Source organism: Mycteria americana, chromosome 24 (assembly GCF_035582795.1).
Source record: "Mycteria americana isolate JAX WOST 10 ecotype Jacksonville Zoo and Gardens chromosome 24, USCA_MyAme_1.0, whole genome shotgun sequence".
NCBI lineage: Eukaryota > Metazoa > Chordata > Aves > Ciconiiformes > Ciconiidae > Mycteria > Mycteria americana.
This window is the reverse complement of record NC_134388.1, coordinates 582,623-599,202: the sequence shown is the minus strand read 5'-3', so window position 1 is coordinate 599,202 and position 16,580 is coordinate 582,623. Positions and strand designations below refer to the sequence as shown.

The 16,580-nt window shown below is 40.4% G+C and overlaps 1 protein-coding gene across 3 annotated transcripts in view; it reads right to left on the bottom strand.

Moving 5' to 3' along the window:
* RANBP3 (RAN binding protein 3) overlaps positions 1 to 16,580 on the bottom strand; it is a 54,004-nt gene continuing 37,424 nt past the window's right edge. For 2 of the 3 annotated variants that reach the window (XM_075524528.1, XM_075524530.1), the window contains 9 exons: positions 13,059 to 13,178; positions 12,304 to 12,407; positions 9,155 to 9,233; positions 8,305 to 8,407; positions 7,283 to 7,407; positions 5,198 to 5,318; positions 4,407 to 4,549; positions 2,332 to 2,512; positions 1 to 1,386 (listed from right to left, as the gene is read on the bottom strand). In XM_075524528.1, the coding sequence (XP_075380643.1) occupies positions 1,343 to 1,386; positions 2,332 to 2,512; positions 4,407 to 4,549; positions 5,198 to 5,318; positions 7,283 to 7,407; positions 8,305 to 8,407; positions 9,155 to 9,233; positions 12,304 to 12,407; positions 13,059 to 13,178 (1,020 nt within the window). In that variant the 3' untranslated portion in view covers positions 1 to 1,342. The remainder of the gene's footprint in view (positions 1,387 to 2,331; positions 2,513 to 4,406; positions 4,550 to 5,197; positions 5,319 to 7,282; positions 7,408 to 8,304; positions 8,408 to 9,154; positions 9,234 to 12,303; positions 12,408 to 13,058; positions 13,179 to 16,580) is intronic. The other variant, XM_075524529.1, reaches the window with a different exon arrangement.

Genomic DNA, 16,580 nt, shown 5'->3' with positions numbered 1-16,580 from the left:
CACATTCTTGCTTTTATTTTGGTGGAACAGAATACAATATCCTTCAGCCCAAACTATTCAAAGCTGGCAATATTACCTTTTTCTTCGTGCTGCAAGACTTCAGGAAACAGAACAGGGACAGGAAGGGTTAGAAGTTAATTTTCTATTTAAGGCCGTTAATTCAGCAAGATATTTAAAAATGTACTCAACTTTAAGCGTGAATAGTTGCATTGACTTCAGTAAGATTATTCACATGTAGTTAAGTCAGGCAAGTGCTTAAATGGCTTGTTGAATCAAGCCATTAAATGAGAGCTGCTTTATTATACAGATTTATTTTAATGGCTGACAGAGCTCATTACATGAGCCTATTTTATTCTTCCAAGGGCTAACAGCTGTTTCCCCATCAACTTTTCTGAAGGTGTAACCTGTATGCCTCCTACACTTTACTGTAGCCACAGAAACATATAATTTTCTAAGAAAAATTGTATGCAACATCTATTATATATAGTGGCTTTGCTCTCCCTTAAATAGTAACAGAAAAGAACAGTACAAAACAATAGTTTCACTTTTTCAACACACAAGAGCATCTTATTGAAAAACTAAAATAAAAAAGTATCACCACAATATAAATCCCCAAATAATAATAATGAAATGGGAATAAAGAAGTTAGCAAAACATCCTGTGGACTTTGAAGTCTCTTATTACCGCATTAAAAAAGCTTTTCTGGTGAACCACAATGTTTTGTTTCTCTCTGTTTACAAACCCACTAGACAGGGAACAACGGTGTCCACAACCTACAGTGGGATTAAAAGGTAAAAACAATCTGCCCCATCTGCAGTCCAAAAACCGAATGAACCCAAAAGGGCAGTCAGTGAGCGTAGGAACTGGTGAGGACACGGTTTCCCTGCAGGTGGCAGAAACTCATAAGGGGGAGCAGGGGTTATGAAAGCAGAATTCGAGTTGGAACCGTGTCGGAAAGTTCTATCTCGGAGGCCTGCAAGACATGAACTACTGAAGAAGCAGTCAAAAGGTCCCAATGAAAAGCTGTGACAAGTTGTAATGTGCCATTTCAATTACAAGGAAGAGGGGAAATGTTTGTTTTTTTGTTGGGGGTTTTTTTTTTGGCTCATCAATATGATGAGCTTTCACGTCCCAAACCACATTCAGGTAGTTTCCAAGTCTGCTTTTTTTGTGTGGAATCTACTGATCCAGACCAAAAAACCAAACAAACAGAACAGGGATGCACAGTTCTTAAGTCCTGGAGCCTTCAACACTGCCTGAAATAATAGCTGGCCTGGGGTATCCAGAGATGCCTGCAAGATGGTGTTGATAGCAGCCTTGCAAGCAGATCGGCTCACATCTGCTATGTGCTGCCAACATTCTGCCCATCACCTTCATCATTAGGACCTGAAACAAACAAAGTAGTTTTGTCATAAGAAGCATCTGTTGTTTCTTGCCTTACAATAAGAGACCCTACCTGAGAAGCCTACAGAAGTCTCAGGTTTAGTATTTCAATGACAGATGAGAACTGTAGAGTTCCCCCTCCCCCTGCCTTACATCTTCCTTCTCCAGATTAAGTTCTGTCCGCTGCAGAATTTTATGTTCTTGACTAATCTGGTTTGGGGATCCTAGTAGCATCCCAGAGCCTAAAAGCTCAGTTTCCAGCCTTTTCAATTCACCCACTGCTTTTGTTCATATTCATTCCTCTTTTTTCCCCTGCAGTGAATCAGGATGGAAGACTAGTCTCTGTCAAAGGTTAGAAGTTCTAAGCCATAGGAAAGCAAAACACAGATGACTCCTAAGTCAGGAGTAGAGAAGGAAGCCTTCCTCAAACTGAAGACTAGTGCTTTTTTTAAATTATGGTCTCCTCACGTACAATGAAATTAATTACACTCTTTCCATGCCCCTTTGTAAACCTTCTGCTTTCCAAATAGCACTCTCCTCAAGGGTCAGTCTGGATCCTGCCTGCTGAAAGTAGCCCAAGACAGTCATCTCAGGTTTTATGTGCAAGCCTTGGCCATGTTGAAGACAAAAATGAAACTCTCAACCATCCCTCAAAAATCCTGTAAACAAAGCTAGAACTACTTGAAGCACAGATAGCCTCTGCTAAACTGTGACATGTAACTCAGATGGAAGCAGCACAGGGGCCTTTTTACCGGTTTGGAGAAGCAGCAAGAAACAGTTGCATTCAAAAAGACAATTCATCCAATGAGTCTTATTCCACAAACACCTGTGAGAAGTTACAGGCCAGAAGTACATCTACAATATACAGTTACAGAGAGGACAGTCTGCCTTAAAGAATGACAGAAAAATGTATGGAAGACATGAAACTCCGTTGTCTTTCTTGCTTACCACTTCCAACTGATCCTGAAGGTGCAATGACATCATCATCACTGTCTTCCTCATTTGATTGCGTTACCTCTGGCTCAGGTGCTACATTCTTGACTTCCTGCTCTTGTTCCACTCTACTCCGCAAGGCCAAGATCCGATGGTGTAATGCAGCATACAACTGCCCTGTATCTTTAGAGCTTGCCTACATTTTTTTTAATATTCAGAAACAGGAAAAAGGTGCAAGGAATTATAATAGAATAAACCACTGCTTACGTAATACACACCAGTCATGCCAAATTTCACAATCACTTTTCAGTTTTCTCATATAAGGTTTTTCAAACTAGGTCAGAATGCGTTGTGGTATACATAACAAGATGCTAGATATACTAAACTCTGATGGTGAGAGTATATTCCTCTGCTCAGCACCAACGTTCTCTGGCTAACATAACCAGTACTAGATGATTTTATATAGCCTTCTTCACCCAGGAGTCACACAGCTTTCCTGACACCCCCCAAAAGCTTAGGCTAAAAAGATCTTTAATTTAAAAGTTTGTCTTGCACAGATTTTTCCAGGTTTGTCAAACACTCAGCTTCACATATCAGTTAATCATAATCAAGTCACTTAATTGTTTCATGATGCGCCAACATAAAATTCCAACATAAGATATGAGAAAACTGAATGGACATGCAGTCAGACAAGTGACTATTCAATTTTTTTTTTAACACTCTTTTACACTGGTCAGCTGTTTCAAAGGGAAGCATTTGTGACAATCTGTCCAAGAATTTTTTTTTTTTTTTTTTACTCTCAAAGGTTGATGACAGCTTCATGCCTTCAAAAGAATCAATTTTTAGGCCTATTGAGCTAAGCATTTAACAGACATTATTTAAAAGGGAACTCCCTTGTGAATACTATGAAACTCTGTCTTCACTATATCATTGAAGTCCTCATATTAACTACTACTACCATTACCCTAAGTTAACTGTAAGGCAACAATCCCACTTCTCGGATTCTTTCATTAAAAAAATTGTTTCCATCCTCCCCTTATTTGTCACCTGTATCTGCAAAAATCCCCTGCAATGAGCTGTAGTGAATAAATTATTCCATACAAGATACTTTTTATCAATAGTGAATAACCTGATGACAGACTAATTCAAACTTGTCAAATCTAGAAAAATGGTGAGAAAGAGTTATTCATTAATTTCACTGCTTTTTCTTCATCAATGGATATTCGGTATCATTAAGTTCCACTCTGGGACTCCAGATTCCAGTCCTACAAACATAATGTCACAGGGGAAGCTGACCATTTCTCATTGTTCTCTTAATTTCTGCTCCGTAAGAACACTGAAATCTTTAGTAACCCCCTGTGTAGAATCACTGTAAGTCAAAAGAATGTGTTCAGACCTCTCAAAAAAAATCTGTAAGTGCTCTTAGCAGACATTAGGGAATGACCTTTCTTTCTTGCTGACTATATCATCATCTCCCTAGTGTCTTAGCAAGTCTAACTGGGATTGCCGTTTCCCCATTTAGCGAGCACAGAAATCACTTTCACTGTCCTGCTACTGCTTGGAATACTCTGTATTAAAATAAATCAAAGTTAAAACGTGTTACCCTCAACTACTAACACAATGTTCTTGACAGATATTTAGTGTTTCACTTCCAGTGAGCACCTATACATCCACCCATGCTGTAGATAGACAATGACAGCTTTCTTATGCTACAAGTTCTGGTAAATCTAATTTTGGTTAAGCTACTACATAGAAATCTACGAAATGCCTATTTCCCTTGATAACAAAAAATGACTAGCATTAATCTTACACTACAGTTACAGTCTTAATAGGCTTGGAACAGATCCCATGACTCCATGGTCAATGCTTTGGACAGTGTGGCTTCCTAGAGCAGCCTTTTAAGTGGAATTTCTTCACAACTAGTAAGGCTTTTCAGACAAGCAAAGTCTGCCAAGCCCCTTGTCTTTGGGGAGGGGGTGGTGGTAAGGAGGTAGGGTGCAAAGAAGAATGGGAACATTACCTCAACTACAATTTAAGCAAGCACCAATTTTAGTAGGAAGGTTAAGATGTAAACAAAAAACAGTACTCACTGATATAAGAAAAACTTTAACTCCCTGGTCCTCTGTATCCATGGCGGTGATCCGGATACTCTTCTCACTGGCTTTATCGATCTGCATCTGAGCCCAGAGCTTGGTATTTAAGATTAACCTGAGACTCCCCTGAGTCCTCATCACTAAAGCCAACATACAAGATCAGTTAGGTGGAAAAAGACAAAACAGGCAGCTCAAAACAGTCCAGAAGGCTTTTTATTGTGTGAATGTTTAAGTCTCTTTACAAAGAATATCAAGGGAAAGCCCTTAAAACAGGAATCTTGTCACACCTGTTAATCAGAAGAATGTAGGCTATTAAAGATTATCAGTCATGTCTAAAGATATTTAGTCCAGAGTTTTATATGTTAATACATCAAAGTTCAGTGGTTGGATCTGAGCCGATAATCTCAGGCTAATGCACATTCCTTCCAGTCTGAACAATCGTGCACTATTCAAAGAGACTTCCCCCCTCACAAGCACCCCATCCCAAAAAAGCAGAGAGCCCAGATCTGAAGAATGTTACAATAAATTTATGGTCAAATATTCTAGTTGCTAAATACAGCTTGCTTTAAAAAGTAACTGGAACGTTTGCTACAACAGGAGGATATGAAGAGCTACTCTCTTCGGAAGAAATGGTCATAAATTGAAGCAGGAGAAAAGGTCCAAATTGCTTTCTGAGTTGCTGTAGCTAAGACATAACCTAAAGTGGATGCTGCTCTGTGTCACGGAAGCATCCTATGAAAACAGCACTGACTATCATCCAGTACCTCATTTCCCCTGGTTCCTCTTACCCAGCCGAGACTGTAATGTTCCATCATCTGTCGAGGCCATATCATTGAGTCTCAGAAGTCCTCGACCTCTTTCCACCCAAGACTGAGAGTTTTTATCAAACACAAACAGCTTGCACTGAATCTGTAACAGAAAATACCTCTATAGCATAGTGGTTGATTGAAGTAATAATATATTTCATATTTAGTGACCTATAGCTGGTTAAAAACCCCTCAGATTTCATATTGTAATTTTAAACTATTTATAGCTGTGGAAACCAAAGTAGTCGTCCTCTCTTTTGCAATAAATTCCTCAAAATACGCTATCTGGTTTCATAAGGTTTTATTAACAGAAGGTAGGTATTCTTAAAGAACACCTGTGTTCAAGATCAAATAACAAGAACAATTTTCAGATAAGGTACAAACTTCCAGAGAGGAAACTTATTGTGATAAGAGACTGCGTAAGAGTCTTCTATAGTCTTATATCAGTCAATTCCTTTAAAAGTCTTAGGTGCACTTTGTACCACTGAAGGTGGTATTTGCTGCTGGGAAGATTCAGCACAATGAAAGCAAAATTCTTCCTGTATTAAGGAAGAAAGGACAAACAAACATGTTAGTTCATTATCAATTCATAAAGCCTGACCCACACAGTCATGAATAAACAAGAGGTTTGTTTCCTGCCTTCCTGGTTCATCTGTTGGAAAAAGTACACCTTTTGTACTTTCTAACAGTAGGACTGTTCCTGCTTCCCATAAAAGCTCCCTTTTTCCTGCCCTACTAAACATCTCTACTTTATATCCCCCTCTCTAATCCATCTTCATTGTCACTGCTGAGGTTTCACACTTCAAGCCAGCACCCCTCAAGTTCCCCACATATGTGCATGCACTAGGTGGAGAATATACTTCAATTTTTCGTTCCCTCCATTTCTCTCATTTTCTCCAACATAGAACACCTAGCTCTGTATACTTCATTTCTGCAACATTAACATAGTTTTGTCTGTACAAGACCCATTCGGGATTCCAGTGCATTAAGTTTCACAGGAAAAAAGAACAGAAGTTAGGCGAGAAGTCTGTTAAGTTACAACATATTCATGCAAATCAGTCCTCTATTAAGTATACAACTACTAAAAGTTGTTGCTTTCCTAAGTGAAACAGGACTTTCATCTCTTCAGTGTCTTGTTTGATTACATGAAGCATCCAGGAGCTTCTGCATTACATAAAAACAGAGAAGTACCAGAACAACTACTTAAAGACCATTCATGTCTGGTAAAAAGAAGTCTGAAGACAAATGTTATAGATTAATGTGTATCAGTTACACTTTTATTATCCTACAAAATAATAGTTACTGACACAGTGCGTCTGTTTGGTGTCAGAATAGACCAGCATGTCTGTAAGAACAAAAAGCTATCCTTAAAAAAAATAATGCAGTTCAAGTGCTGAGAAACTTAAAAGATCAAGAAAAAAAACCCTATAATTGGAGGATAAAGAGAAGAGAAAAAAAAATATATACCACTTAGTTTTACACAAAAACCCTGCACATTTTTAAGGACATACAGAAGTTAAATATTTAAGTTAATGAATAACTACAATGTTAAATAAATCACAATTAAAATCAGGAATTTAAGTCATGACCAAATGTCCTTCTAAAACATCACTAATTCAATGAAGTACCTCAAGACAAATTCCTGATTACTGTTTTATGGCTTCTGCTACGCAAGAAACCAGACTGCTGGCATAACAGTCCATTCTGAGTTTTAAACAATCTTTAGTAGTACAATAATTAAAGAACTTATAAATATTTAGTTCATTTAAATTTTCTTCAAATAATTGTTTTGTAGGAGATAGAAGCTTTTATGTGATGGATTCAGGAAAGTACGCTTAAGATCTGTCTGGATGGCCCAAACACTAGAATTTATTCGGAAAGAGGAAATTAAGAAACAACAAAGTAAGGATCTGATAATAAATATCCGAAGTTTTCATTTGAACACAAGAAAGTACATTAGAGATATAGAGGATGGCTGAGTTGTAGGGAATCAGGTGGTGTGCATTCACTGGACTTCCACATGAATCCCCATAAACTGAAAGCTCCTCTACTTTATCCATTTCTTACCTGTAACACATTACTTTCAGCTTCCTCCCCAGTAATCACTTCTACCTTCGCTAATAAACACTTCCGTGCTGTTGCTTTAGTATAGGCTGCTGCAGACTCTGCCAGTGATTCTGAAATATTATTAGCTGAACAACATTTTGAAAGTTTGAGAATGATTAGCATATAATTTCGTAAGATTTTTAAAGGTCTCACACAAGTATACCAGAATTTGGAGAAATAAAGTACATTAATAGAACATTAGAAATAGGATTGAAATTTAAAGCAAAGTTAAAGCTTGTCTTTTAAGACTTGTTTTAAAAGCACAAGACGACACAAGGGACAGAAGAGGTAAGTTACTGAAAAATTTTGTCCCTGCATACAATATTTCAAAACTTTTGCTAACACATGGACACCTACGTATCTGTAGGTGTTCCAGCAGAACTGATACTGCTACCAGCTACACAGTTGTGCCTACACATGTACAGCACAGTTCATTTTTCCACTTTTATTTTGGCTTTCAAGCAGTTTGCTGGAGAAAACCCACAGCTCCCAAAGTGTCCAGAAAATCTTGCCAATCTGAAGAGCCACAGAAGTCTAGAATCCAGCAAACAGTTCTTGGTTCAAGCAACACATTTGGTGCACTCACTCCATACAATATGCATTTGACTTGGGCATTCAGTCACTGGAAGTGTAATAGAATTGTTAAAAAAAAAAAGTTTGCCACATTTCTTCTACACTCTGTAGGCCCAAGTACCTGCTCTGTTAATTCCCTCTGCTTTCATTCTGCTCCCAGAATACTCCCAATACCACAGAATGACTATGAAAGACGATGTAGCCTGTACATGTTTAATATTAAAGACAAAATGACAAGAGAATCTATAGCATCGTCATCACCTCCCACCCCAAGCCTGTATCTTCGGTTACAGCAGACAGTAAAGGCAACCTAAAAGTGTTATGTTTTTATAAAGTAATGGGATATTGAAAAATGCAATCATTTAAACAAGGATTAACTACCATTCTTAAAATAATATTTTGTTTTTCACCTTTCTCTGGTGTGGCTTCCTGAGAAGATGTTTCAGACCCAGACTCGGTAGCAGCATTCTCCTTATTACTCTCTGTACTACCTTCACTTGATTTTGGTGGACTCTATCGCAAAAAGAAGAGGAGGTAAACACAAGAGAGAAAGCATACACTAATTTTGCAGAACAAGACTAGTGATCATTTACTGAGGGAAGCCCTAGTGTTTATAAACCATACGGCAAAAGAAGAATCCCACAGATGACATGCTTTCACAGTGAAAGCTATTCTACTACCCCAGCCAAGGAATTGAATGGAGCATGACCTGAAAACCAGTTCAAATTATTTTCCCCTGAACTGAAACCAAACTTCAACCCTTATTTTGAAGTTATGGCACTAGAAGTTACATCTTACACAATAAACACAGAATTTCCCGAATCATACCTCAATACTGAGGCAGCTGCCTTACTGCTGGACTTGAAATCCCATCACTGAGGGAGTCATGTAACTGACCTTTTCTCAATTTGGAGGACAGCAAACATAAACCACCCTCAAATACTTATATTGAAGAAGCCATTTAAAGAAGCAAGCTGTGCCATAAAGTGCTTGGCCTTCAGAACCACATACACTACAGAGAAGGCACTCGATCTCCTTACACTGGAGAGCATGGCGGGGAAATCCTGGAGAGCACTGCTGTTGCAGACAATAGCTCATAGTGAAACCCCCACACTGCACTCAAAGTTACCTACAAGGGAAACCACTGAAAGGAAACCATGCTCCAGTGACAAGTATAATTAAAGGTTCTCAAAATTCCTGAGAATCCATAATGCAAACTACTCGCAAAATTACAGCATTTCATACACAGTGGATACTCACTAGGACTCGCTCACTCATGTTCTGTCCAAAAACAAACTTGTTGCTAGATGCATCTGCACTATTTGTCGAGTTCTCTACACTGAAAAAAAAGAAAAAACCCAAACCAAAACAGGTTTTGTAAGTCAGAAAAATATCTGCTTATTTTCTACTGATAAAATTCCTCAAAAAGTGAGCAATTGGCTCTGGCTTTAAAAATTAAGCACCAGTTGATACAGAAACATAAGCAAAAATTAATTCAACTTAGTACCATGAGAGCACATATTGGTTTTACAGAATGAGAATTTTCTCAAAATAATGGTGTTGTAGCAGCCACTTTCTAGCCCAAACGGAATCCAATACATAGTGTTAATAGCAAGGCTTCTTGAAGTAGCAAGGCTTCTTAGGCCACAAGCTGTGAACTTTCACCCAGATCTGCTGGGTGACATCAAGGTGACATGCTGACCATGCACTGAACTTTACTCAGCTACAGGAAGGAAGGCCCTGAAACTGGAGCAAACCGGAGAGATAAGGAAGCTACAATCTCAGCAGAATCTACAGCCTTAGAGATAAGAGAAGAACCAGCCCGCCTGGAGACAATGAAAGGACCCAATGAAGAACGGGAAGACCCCAGACCCTAATACTGCTATCGGTCTGAACCACTGTGTGAGGGGAGGGGAACTTAAGTTGTAAGGGTGTAATTGCTCAGGGATGTCTTTGTTCTGGGTCCCTCTCCAGAGGCACCCAGCTCGAGCTGTTTTTCACTGCTGTACCGATCAATAAATTTGTCTGGCGTACATCGTATCAGAGACTCTGCTTCGGGAAACCTCGGGTCAAGCCTGAGGGGAGAGGAAGCACCCGAGAGAGCATGAGAAGAGACAAAGAGGGGCACTGTCAGCTCAGCGCAGCTGCCCTGCGAAGGGACTCCGGTCCCAGCAGTTCAAGCCGCGGGTGGTGCGTGTGTGACTCCCCGAACGCTGTGTGAATGCTCGGGCAGCGGCTTCTCCTTCAACAATGGCAAATGATTTTGTCACTGTAAATATCTTCCTTTAGATATCTAATTAGATATTAAGCAATGCTGAATGCTAAGCAAGGGCTTACTCTTTAATCATATAAGATACTTTTTTTTTTTAAACAGTATTCTACATGCACAAACTTGTACCACTACAGATTTTTAGATCAATTTTCTCAGAAAGGGACAGAATTGAAACAACACTTGCAATATCATAACTGAAGCAAAGGTAGCAGAGATAAGTAATGCCTTTTATTAGACTAGCTGCAATGCTACAGCCTCCCCAAGAAGTTTCACTATCAAATCTTGGCACTCACATCTTCCTTATAGAATAAGCATCCTCCTCCCATGTGGCATTTTTAACAGATTTTAAATCCCATTTAGGAAGGACAATAGTTTTACTATTTTACAGACTCAAAAACTTAACAAGTCATTGTTCATCTGCCTTCCCTTCAGGCCTACCGCTCTAAGACATCAACATGCTTGTAAGTGAACATGCAGAATGTAGACCATTTGAAATCAAGCCTATGTGCATTTCACTAAGATTGGAAAATGGGGGCACATATGTCACTACAAGATTGAAGCAGAACCAAACAAACCTTTAAATCCTGCATGTAGAGTTGCTACTTCTGATTAAGGAGATTCAAAGAAAGAGGAAATCCTCAAGGAAAGGAAGTTTTGCCTACTAAGGGAATTAAATACCACAGTTCTGAGCTCCAAATGCCAGCTGGGAACTCAATATGATCTACTGATATCTGCCATGTGACCTAGTGCATTTACAATTTTTAAAGGACTGGCAGTGTGTTACACAAAGGGAAAAGTTTTTCTTTTACAAGTCGATTGCCATGATGTCTTGCCACCTCAGATAGCTAAAAAACAGAGCCAACTCCACTCAGATATGCTTATTTTTTTTTTTAAAAGCAAACCAAAAAGTAGGTTTCTGGCAACTGACCTACCATAAATAAATCCTCCCAAAGTGAAGACTCAATTGAAATAGGGCAGTAGATGTCATACAGGTTGAAAGATATAAACAAATATTCCAGCATTTGAAGCCCACATATTAGAAGTTACTGTCTGCCAAATCTGATTAAAAAAATCTGACAGTGTCTCTGGAAAGGCATCAACCCAGCATCCACAGTCACTCCGTGGTGTTCTCTACCTCTCCAGTGCATCATGTGAAAATCTCAATGTCAAAAGGGATTAAGACTGCAAAACTGCCTAGTGCTTATTTCGTGGCAAAGGCCACGCAGGTGAACAACAGTGTCTTAAAAATGCAGAATATAAGGACAAGGCAAGCACTCATTGGTGCTTTTCCTACAATTATTTCATGGTCTCAAACAATCTGCAGATCAGGTTCTTCCAGGAGCAGAGGAAGAACTACTCTGCTGCTCTCGGTGGGATTTTTCCCCCCATGCTTTCCCAGTTATTACTTAAATTCACAGCTCTGTACTAAGAAATTATCTTCTGTTTTCTACTCTTTCTGTAAGAGTACTTGATTTTTTTTTTGACCACTACTGAGCTAACATTTTCTTACAGCAGTATTGATATCTTAGCCTTAAGTGAAGGCTGTCAGTTCAGAGTTCATCACTGCATACATAGAATTAGCACAATTTTCTCCTGGCTGCCTCACTTTATGTATATCTACATCAAATTTCTTCTGATGCTATCGCCTAATCTGAAATTCTCTTAAAGACCTCCCACAGTTAGGTTCCTGCTTATTCATATGGGCCCCCTATATTGCTCTGAAAATCTTATTATCATGAACAAATAACTTTTTCTAAACTATTCTTCCCTTTATCCAGATCATATATGAAACATTGAACACCACAAATACAGCACAGATCTCTACAGGATTCTACTGGTAGCACCAATTTATTCCATCACTGTTTCTAATCATTCATGAGAAGACTTCTTTCATCTTATGCTTGTTAGTTTTCTGAAGAGGCTTTGGTAAGGACCTGGTCAAGTAAATGGTCAAATGCATCTCTCTCAACCAGATGACTGAGGATTCCCTCAGATCTGAAGTTTGCCACCTCATTCTTCAGAAGCCTGGGTTCCCACTGACCCGGTATAAGCCCTGCCTCCAATAAGAGCAGAATCACAAGTAATTTTGCACACAGAAATAAGGAAAACTGTCCTGTAGGTTTCCCTGTAGTCTCACCTGGAACTGATGTACTGTAGAAAATAATTTGTCGCAGAAGGTATGTCTGATGTAGGAAGGCCTGCATTCTGCACATCAGCAGTTTCATCGCTTTCATCTCCTAGCTATAAAAAGAACAAGTATATATTGACAGTTTTAACTACTGACCACAGAATTTTCAGCTCATTCTTTCCCAAGACAAAGTTCCATCCACAAACACTTTCTAGAATAAAACAATATAAGCCTACGTCCCAGTATTACACTTCCTTTTGTTATGCTAGGAAACTCATGCAAACCTGTCTTCAACAGGAGGTACTAACAATCCAACTCAATTACTCTATGCACAGGTGTGAACCCAGGCTGCCCTATTTTTCATTTCTCACCTTTTCTGTGAAATCCTGGTTGCACGGGAGCATCTTAGGAACACATTTCAACTTAATTCTGACCCAAAAAGTAAGAGAAACATTACATCGCACTGAGCTTTAGATGCTACCTATGATTGCAGCAGATACGTTTATTTTTGAAAAAGCATCTTATGCTACTAAACAGTAATATCAATTTATTAAATGTCTAGAAGACCAGTTTTACTAAACAAGCCAACCAAACTGTGTTCAAGGCTTCTAATTTGCATATATACATGGAGGTTTTAACCCCATTATACAGTGGCTTCAAAGTTCTTCATAAACAGCGTGTAATGCTCATGCGAACAATCTGTTCCACTGCTTTGTATCCTCACTTAAATACATTAACTCTTAGTCAAGATAACACATGTTTACCTTAACTCTATCTCTTAAGTTTTGCCCAAATACAAATGCTTGCTGTGCATTTAGCTCCGCCCTCTCACAGCTGTCATCATCTGAAGTACTGTTGGACTCTCTTTTCTGACATTCTCCTGCCTAAAGAAAAGAAATTAAAAGCTTTAGCCTAGGTAATTGAGTTTATTTAAACAAAAAACCACACATTATGACATGTCGAGTCACACAGTCATTTACAAGGACAAGCCAATAACATCTCCAGAGCTACAAAGCAAATTTTACATTTAAAAAAAAATCCTTTGTTTAGAGCACCTTTCTTAATGAATCACAGAATAGTTAAGGTTCAAGGGGATATCTAAGAATTATTTGGTCCAAACCGTGTCAAAGCAACATCAACTTCAAAATTATGCTAGGCTACCTGAGACCTTGTACAGTCAAGTTTCACAAAAATTCAAGGATGGCAGTTTTACAGTTTGCGTAGCCTGGTTCAGTGTTCGACTGCACTAAATATGACAGTTTTGTCCTAATACCTGACTGGAATCCCCTATCCCCACACTTGTAGCCTCTCATTTGTTTGGTAGGCACTTCCAAGTCTCATTCTGTCTTGCTACAGCCCACCGCTAGATAGTTGAGGAGAACAATTCAATTCCCCTCCCCTAGTCCAAGCAGAACATACTCAGCTTTTTCACACTCTCATCAGACATCACGCGCTCCAGCCACTAGTCACCTTGGTGGTTTGTAAGTGTCTTTCATGTACTGGCAAGCCCCAAACTATACACAATACTCCTGATGCCACCCACCAGTGGCAAGTAAAGGGGAATAATCACTTTTCTGAACCTAATGGCTGCAGTCTTAGTAAAGCAGCCCAGTACGTTGTCTTAATCAATACAAGGATGCACTGCTCACTCGTGTTCAACTTGTTGTTCACCACTGTTGCACAGGACCTCAAGGTTCCTAAACCTTTTGTCACGCTAAGGACCTTCTATCTGCATCTCTGCAGCCTGCTTTCCAGTAGCAGCTCTCACCTTTCACTGCAGCTGCCATGCTGGTGTTTTTCAGAGCACCTGTGGCAGTATTTTCTCCTATTATTCTCATACTATAGTTCTCATCCCATTATACTCGGAGCCTTGCACCTGCAAACCCCTGTAGTGGTGTTGGGAAGCAATTGCAATCAGCATGGGAATCACCCCCTCCCTCTTCTCTCCTAATTTCCTACCCTGCAGCTTTTGATTTACATTAGAAGACGCAACAATATGCATGCACAAAGCCTAGCAACTCATCAGCACACAGAAGCTGCCCCTCATCAAAGCATGCTCCAATCAGCATTTACAGCATTGTAAGCAGAAAAAAAAAACCAAACCACAAAAACAGTAGGAGGTTCGAGCATATCCTGATGAAAACTATATAGCTACTACAGGAAGAGTATTATGGGGTACCACCTGCTCCACTGGAGAGGAAACCCAGGGGGAACATGCCTGTCTGGTGAACCCTTGTCACTTGTCTTCCTGGCTGGCCCATGGGAATTTTTCCCTTTTCTTTCCCCTCCTCCAAAATAAAATAACCATCACCCTTACAAGTAATACTATCGGCTATAGACCCTGCTAATAAATTCTGTATGTGAGAACTTGTCTCAACATCCTTCATGCAACACCAGGATCTCCAAGCACTTGTCTGCATAGCTGCTTTCTAGCCAATCACTCTCCAGTCCTTGTGACATGTGGGTTTAACTCACCCCAGGTACAGGACTTTGCATTTGTTGACTGTCAGTTGGTTTCTCTTGGCTCATTTTTCCTGCCTTCTGAGATCCCTCTGAACAGCCCTGCCTTCCAACATATTGACTATTTTCCCCTTCCCACAGTTTACTGGCATCCACAAACTTCACAAGATTCACTCCACCTTGCCAGGTTGTTCATGTAAACATTAAATAGTACTGACCTCATTATCAGCCCTAATGGAATGCCTCTAGTAACCGGCTGCCCATCAGACTCCGAACCACTGACTGCTACCCTTGAAGCTCCCTGGTTCAGCCAATTTTCCACCCACTTAAAATTCCTCCCAACCAGTACATCTCTCTCCAATTTGGCTATGACAATTATACTGGAGACCATCCATGCCAAAGACCTTGCTAAAGTCAAAACGAACAAGTACTGCTCTCCGCACAGCCAATCAGCTTGGGGAAGAGTGGCTGGAAAGCTGCCTGGCGGAAAAGGACCTGGAGGTGCTGGCTGACAGCCACCTGAATATGAGCCAGCAGTGTGCCCAGGTGGCCAAGAAAGCCAATGGCATCCTGGCTTGTATCAAAAATAGTGCAGCCAGCAGGACTAGGCAAGTGATCGTGCCCCTGTACTCGGCACTGGTGAGGCCGCACCTCGAATACTGTGTTCAGTTTTGGGCCCCCCACTACAAGAGAGACATTGAGGGGCTGGAGCGAGTCCAGAGAAGGGCAACGAAGCTGGGGAAGGGTCTGGAGCACAAGTCTGATGAGGAGCGGCTGAGGGACCTGGGGTTGTTTAGCCTGGAGAAGAGGAGGCTGAGGGGAGACCTTATTGCTCTCTACAACTCCCTGAAAGGAGGTTGTAGAGAGGTGGGGGTTGGTCTCTTCTCCCAGGTAACAAGTGATAGGACGAGAGGAAATGGCCTCAAGTTGCGCCAGGGGAGGTTTAGACTGGATATTAGGAAATTTTACTTCACTGAAAGGGGTATCAAGCATTGGAACAGGCTGCCCAGGGAAGTGGTTGAGTTGCCATCCCTGGAGGGATTTAAAGGACGTTTGGATGAGGTGCTTAGGGACATGGTATAGTGGTGGTCTTGGTAGTGTTAGGTTTAGGGTTGGACTCGATGATCTTAAAGGGCTTTTCCAACCTATACGATTCTGCGTGATTCTGTGATCTCAGAGGGAAAAAAACACAAAAAATCAGGTTGGTCACCATGTTTTATCCATGCTGGCTGTTCTCAATCACTTTAAGGTGCTTCATATCCTAGGACTCCTTCACCAGGAACATAGAGGAAGGGGCTGAGCAGTTTCTACTTTCCTGGATCCTCTTTCTTGTCCTATTGAAAATGTGTGCTATGTTCTCTTCTTCCCCAGTAACGGGGACCTCCCACAGTGCCACAACATTTTGATGATAGGCAGTGGTCTCTCAGTAACACCAGCCAACTCCCGTAGATGCATCCTGTCTGGTCCCATGGACTTGTACATTTCAAACTGTCTTAGATGGTCCCTAAGCAAATTTACTGTAGTAAGTCACTCCCCCAAACTTCCCCTAGGAAAAGGGACCTGGTAGACCTAACAGCAGACCTCTCCGGTAAAAACCAAGGCAAAGGCATTGACTCCCTCAGATTTTTTTCATGTCCTTCATCACTAGGTTCCCTCCAACATTTGGCAGCAGGCCTACATTTTTCCTTCATCTTGCCTTTGCTGCTAATGCACCAGCAGAAGCCCTCCTTGCAGCCCTTCTATTCCTGGTCATTTCCAACTCCAGCTGAGCTTTGGCTTTCCTAGTTCTCTCCCCACACATCTAGGCACTGCTTTGTATACCTCTC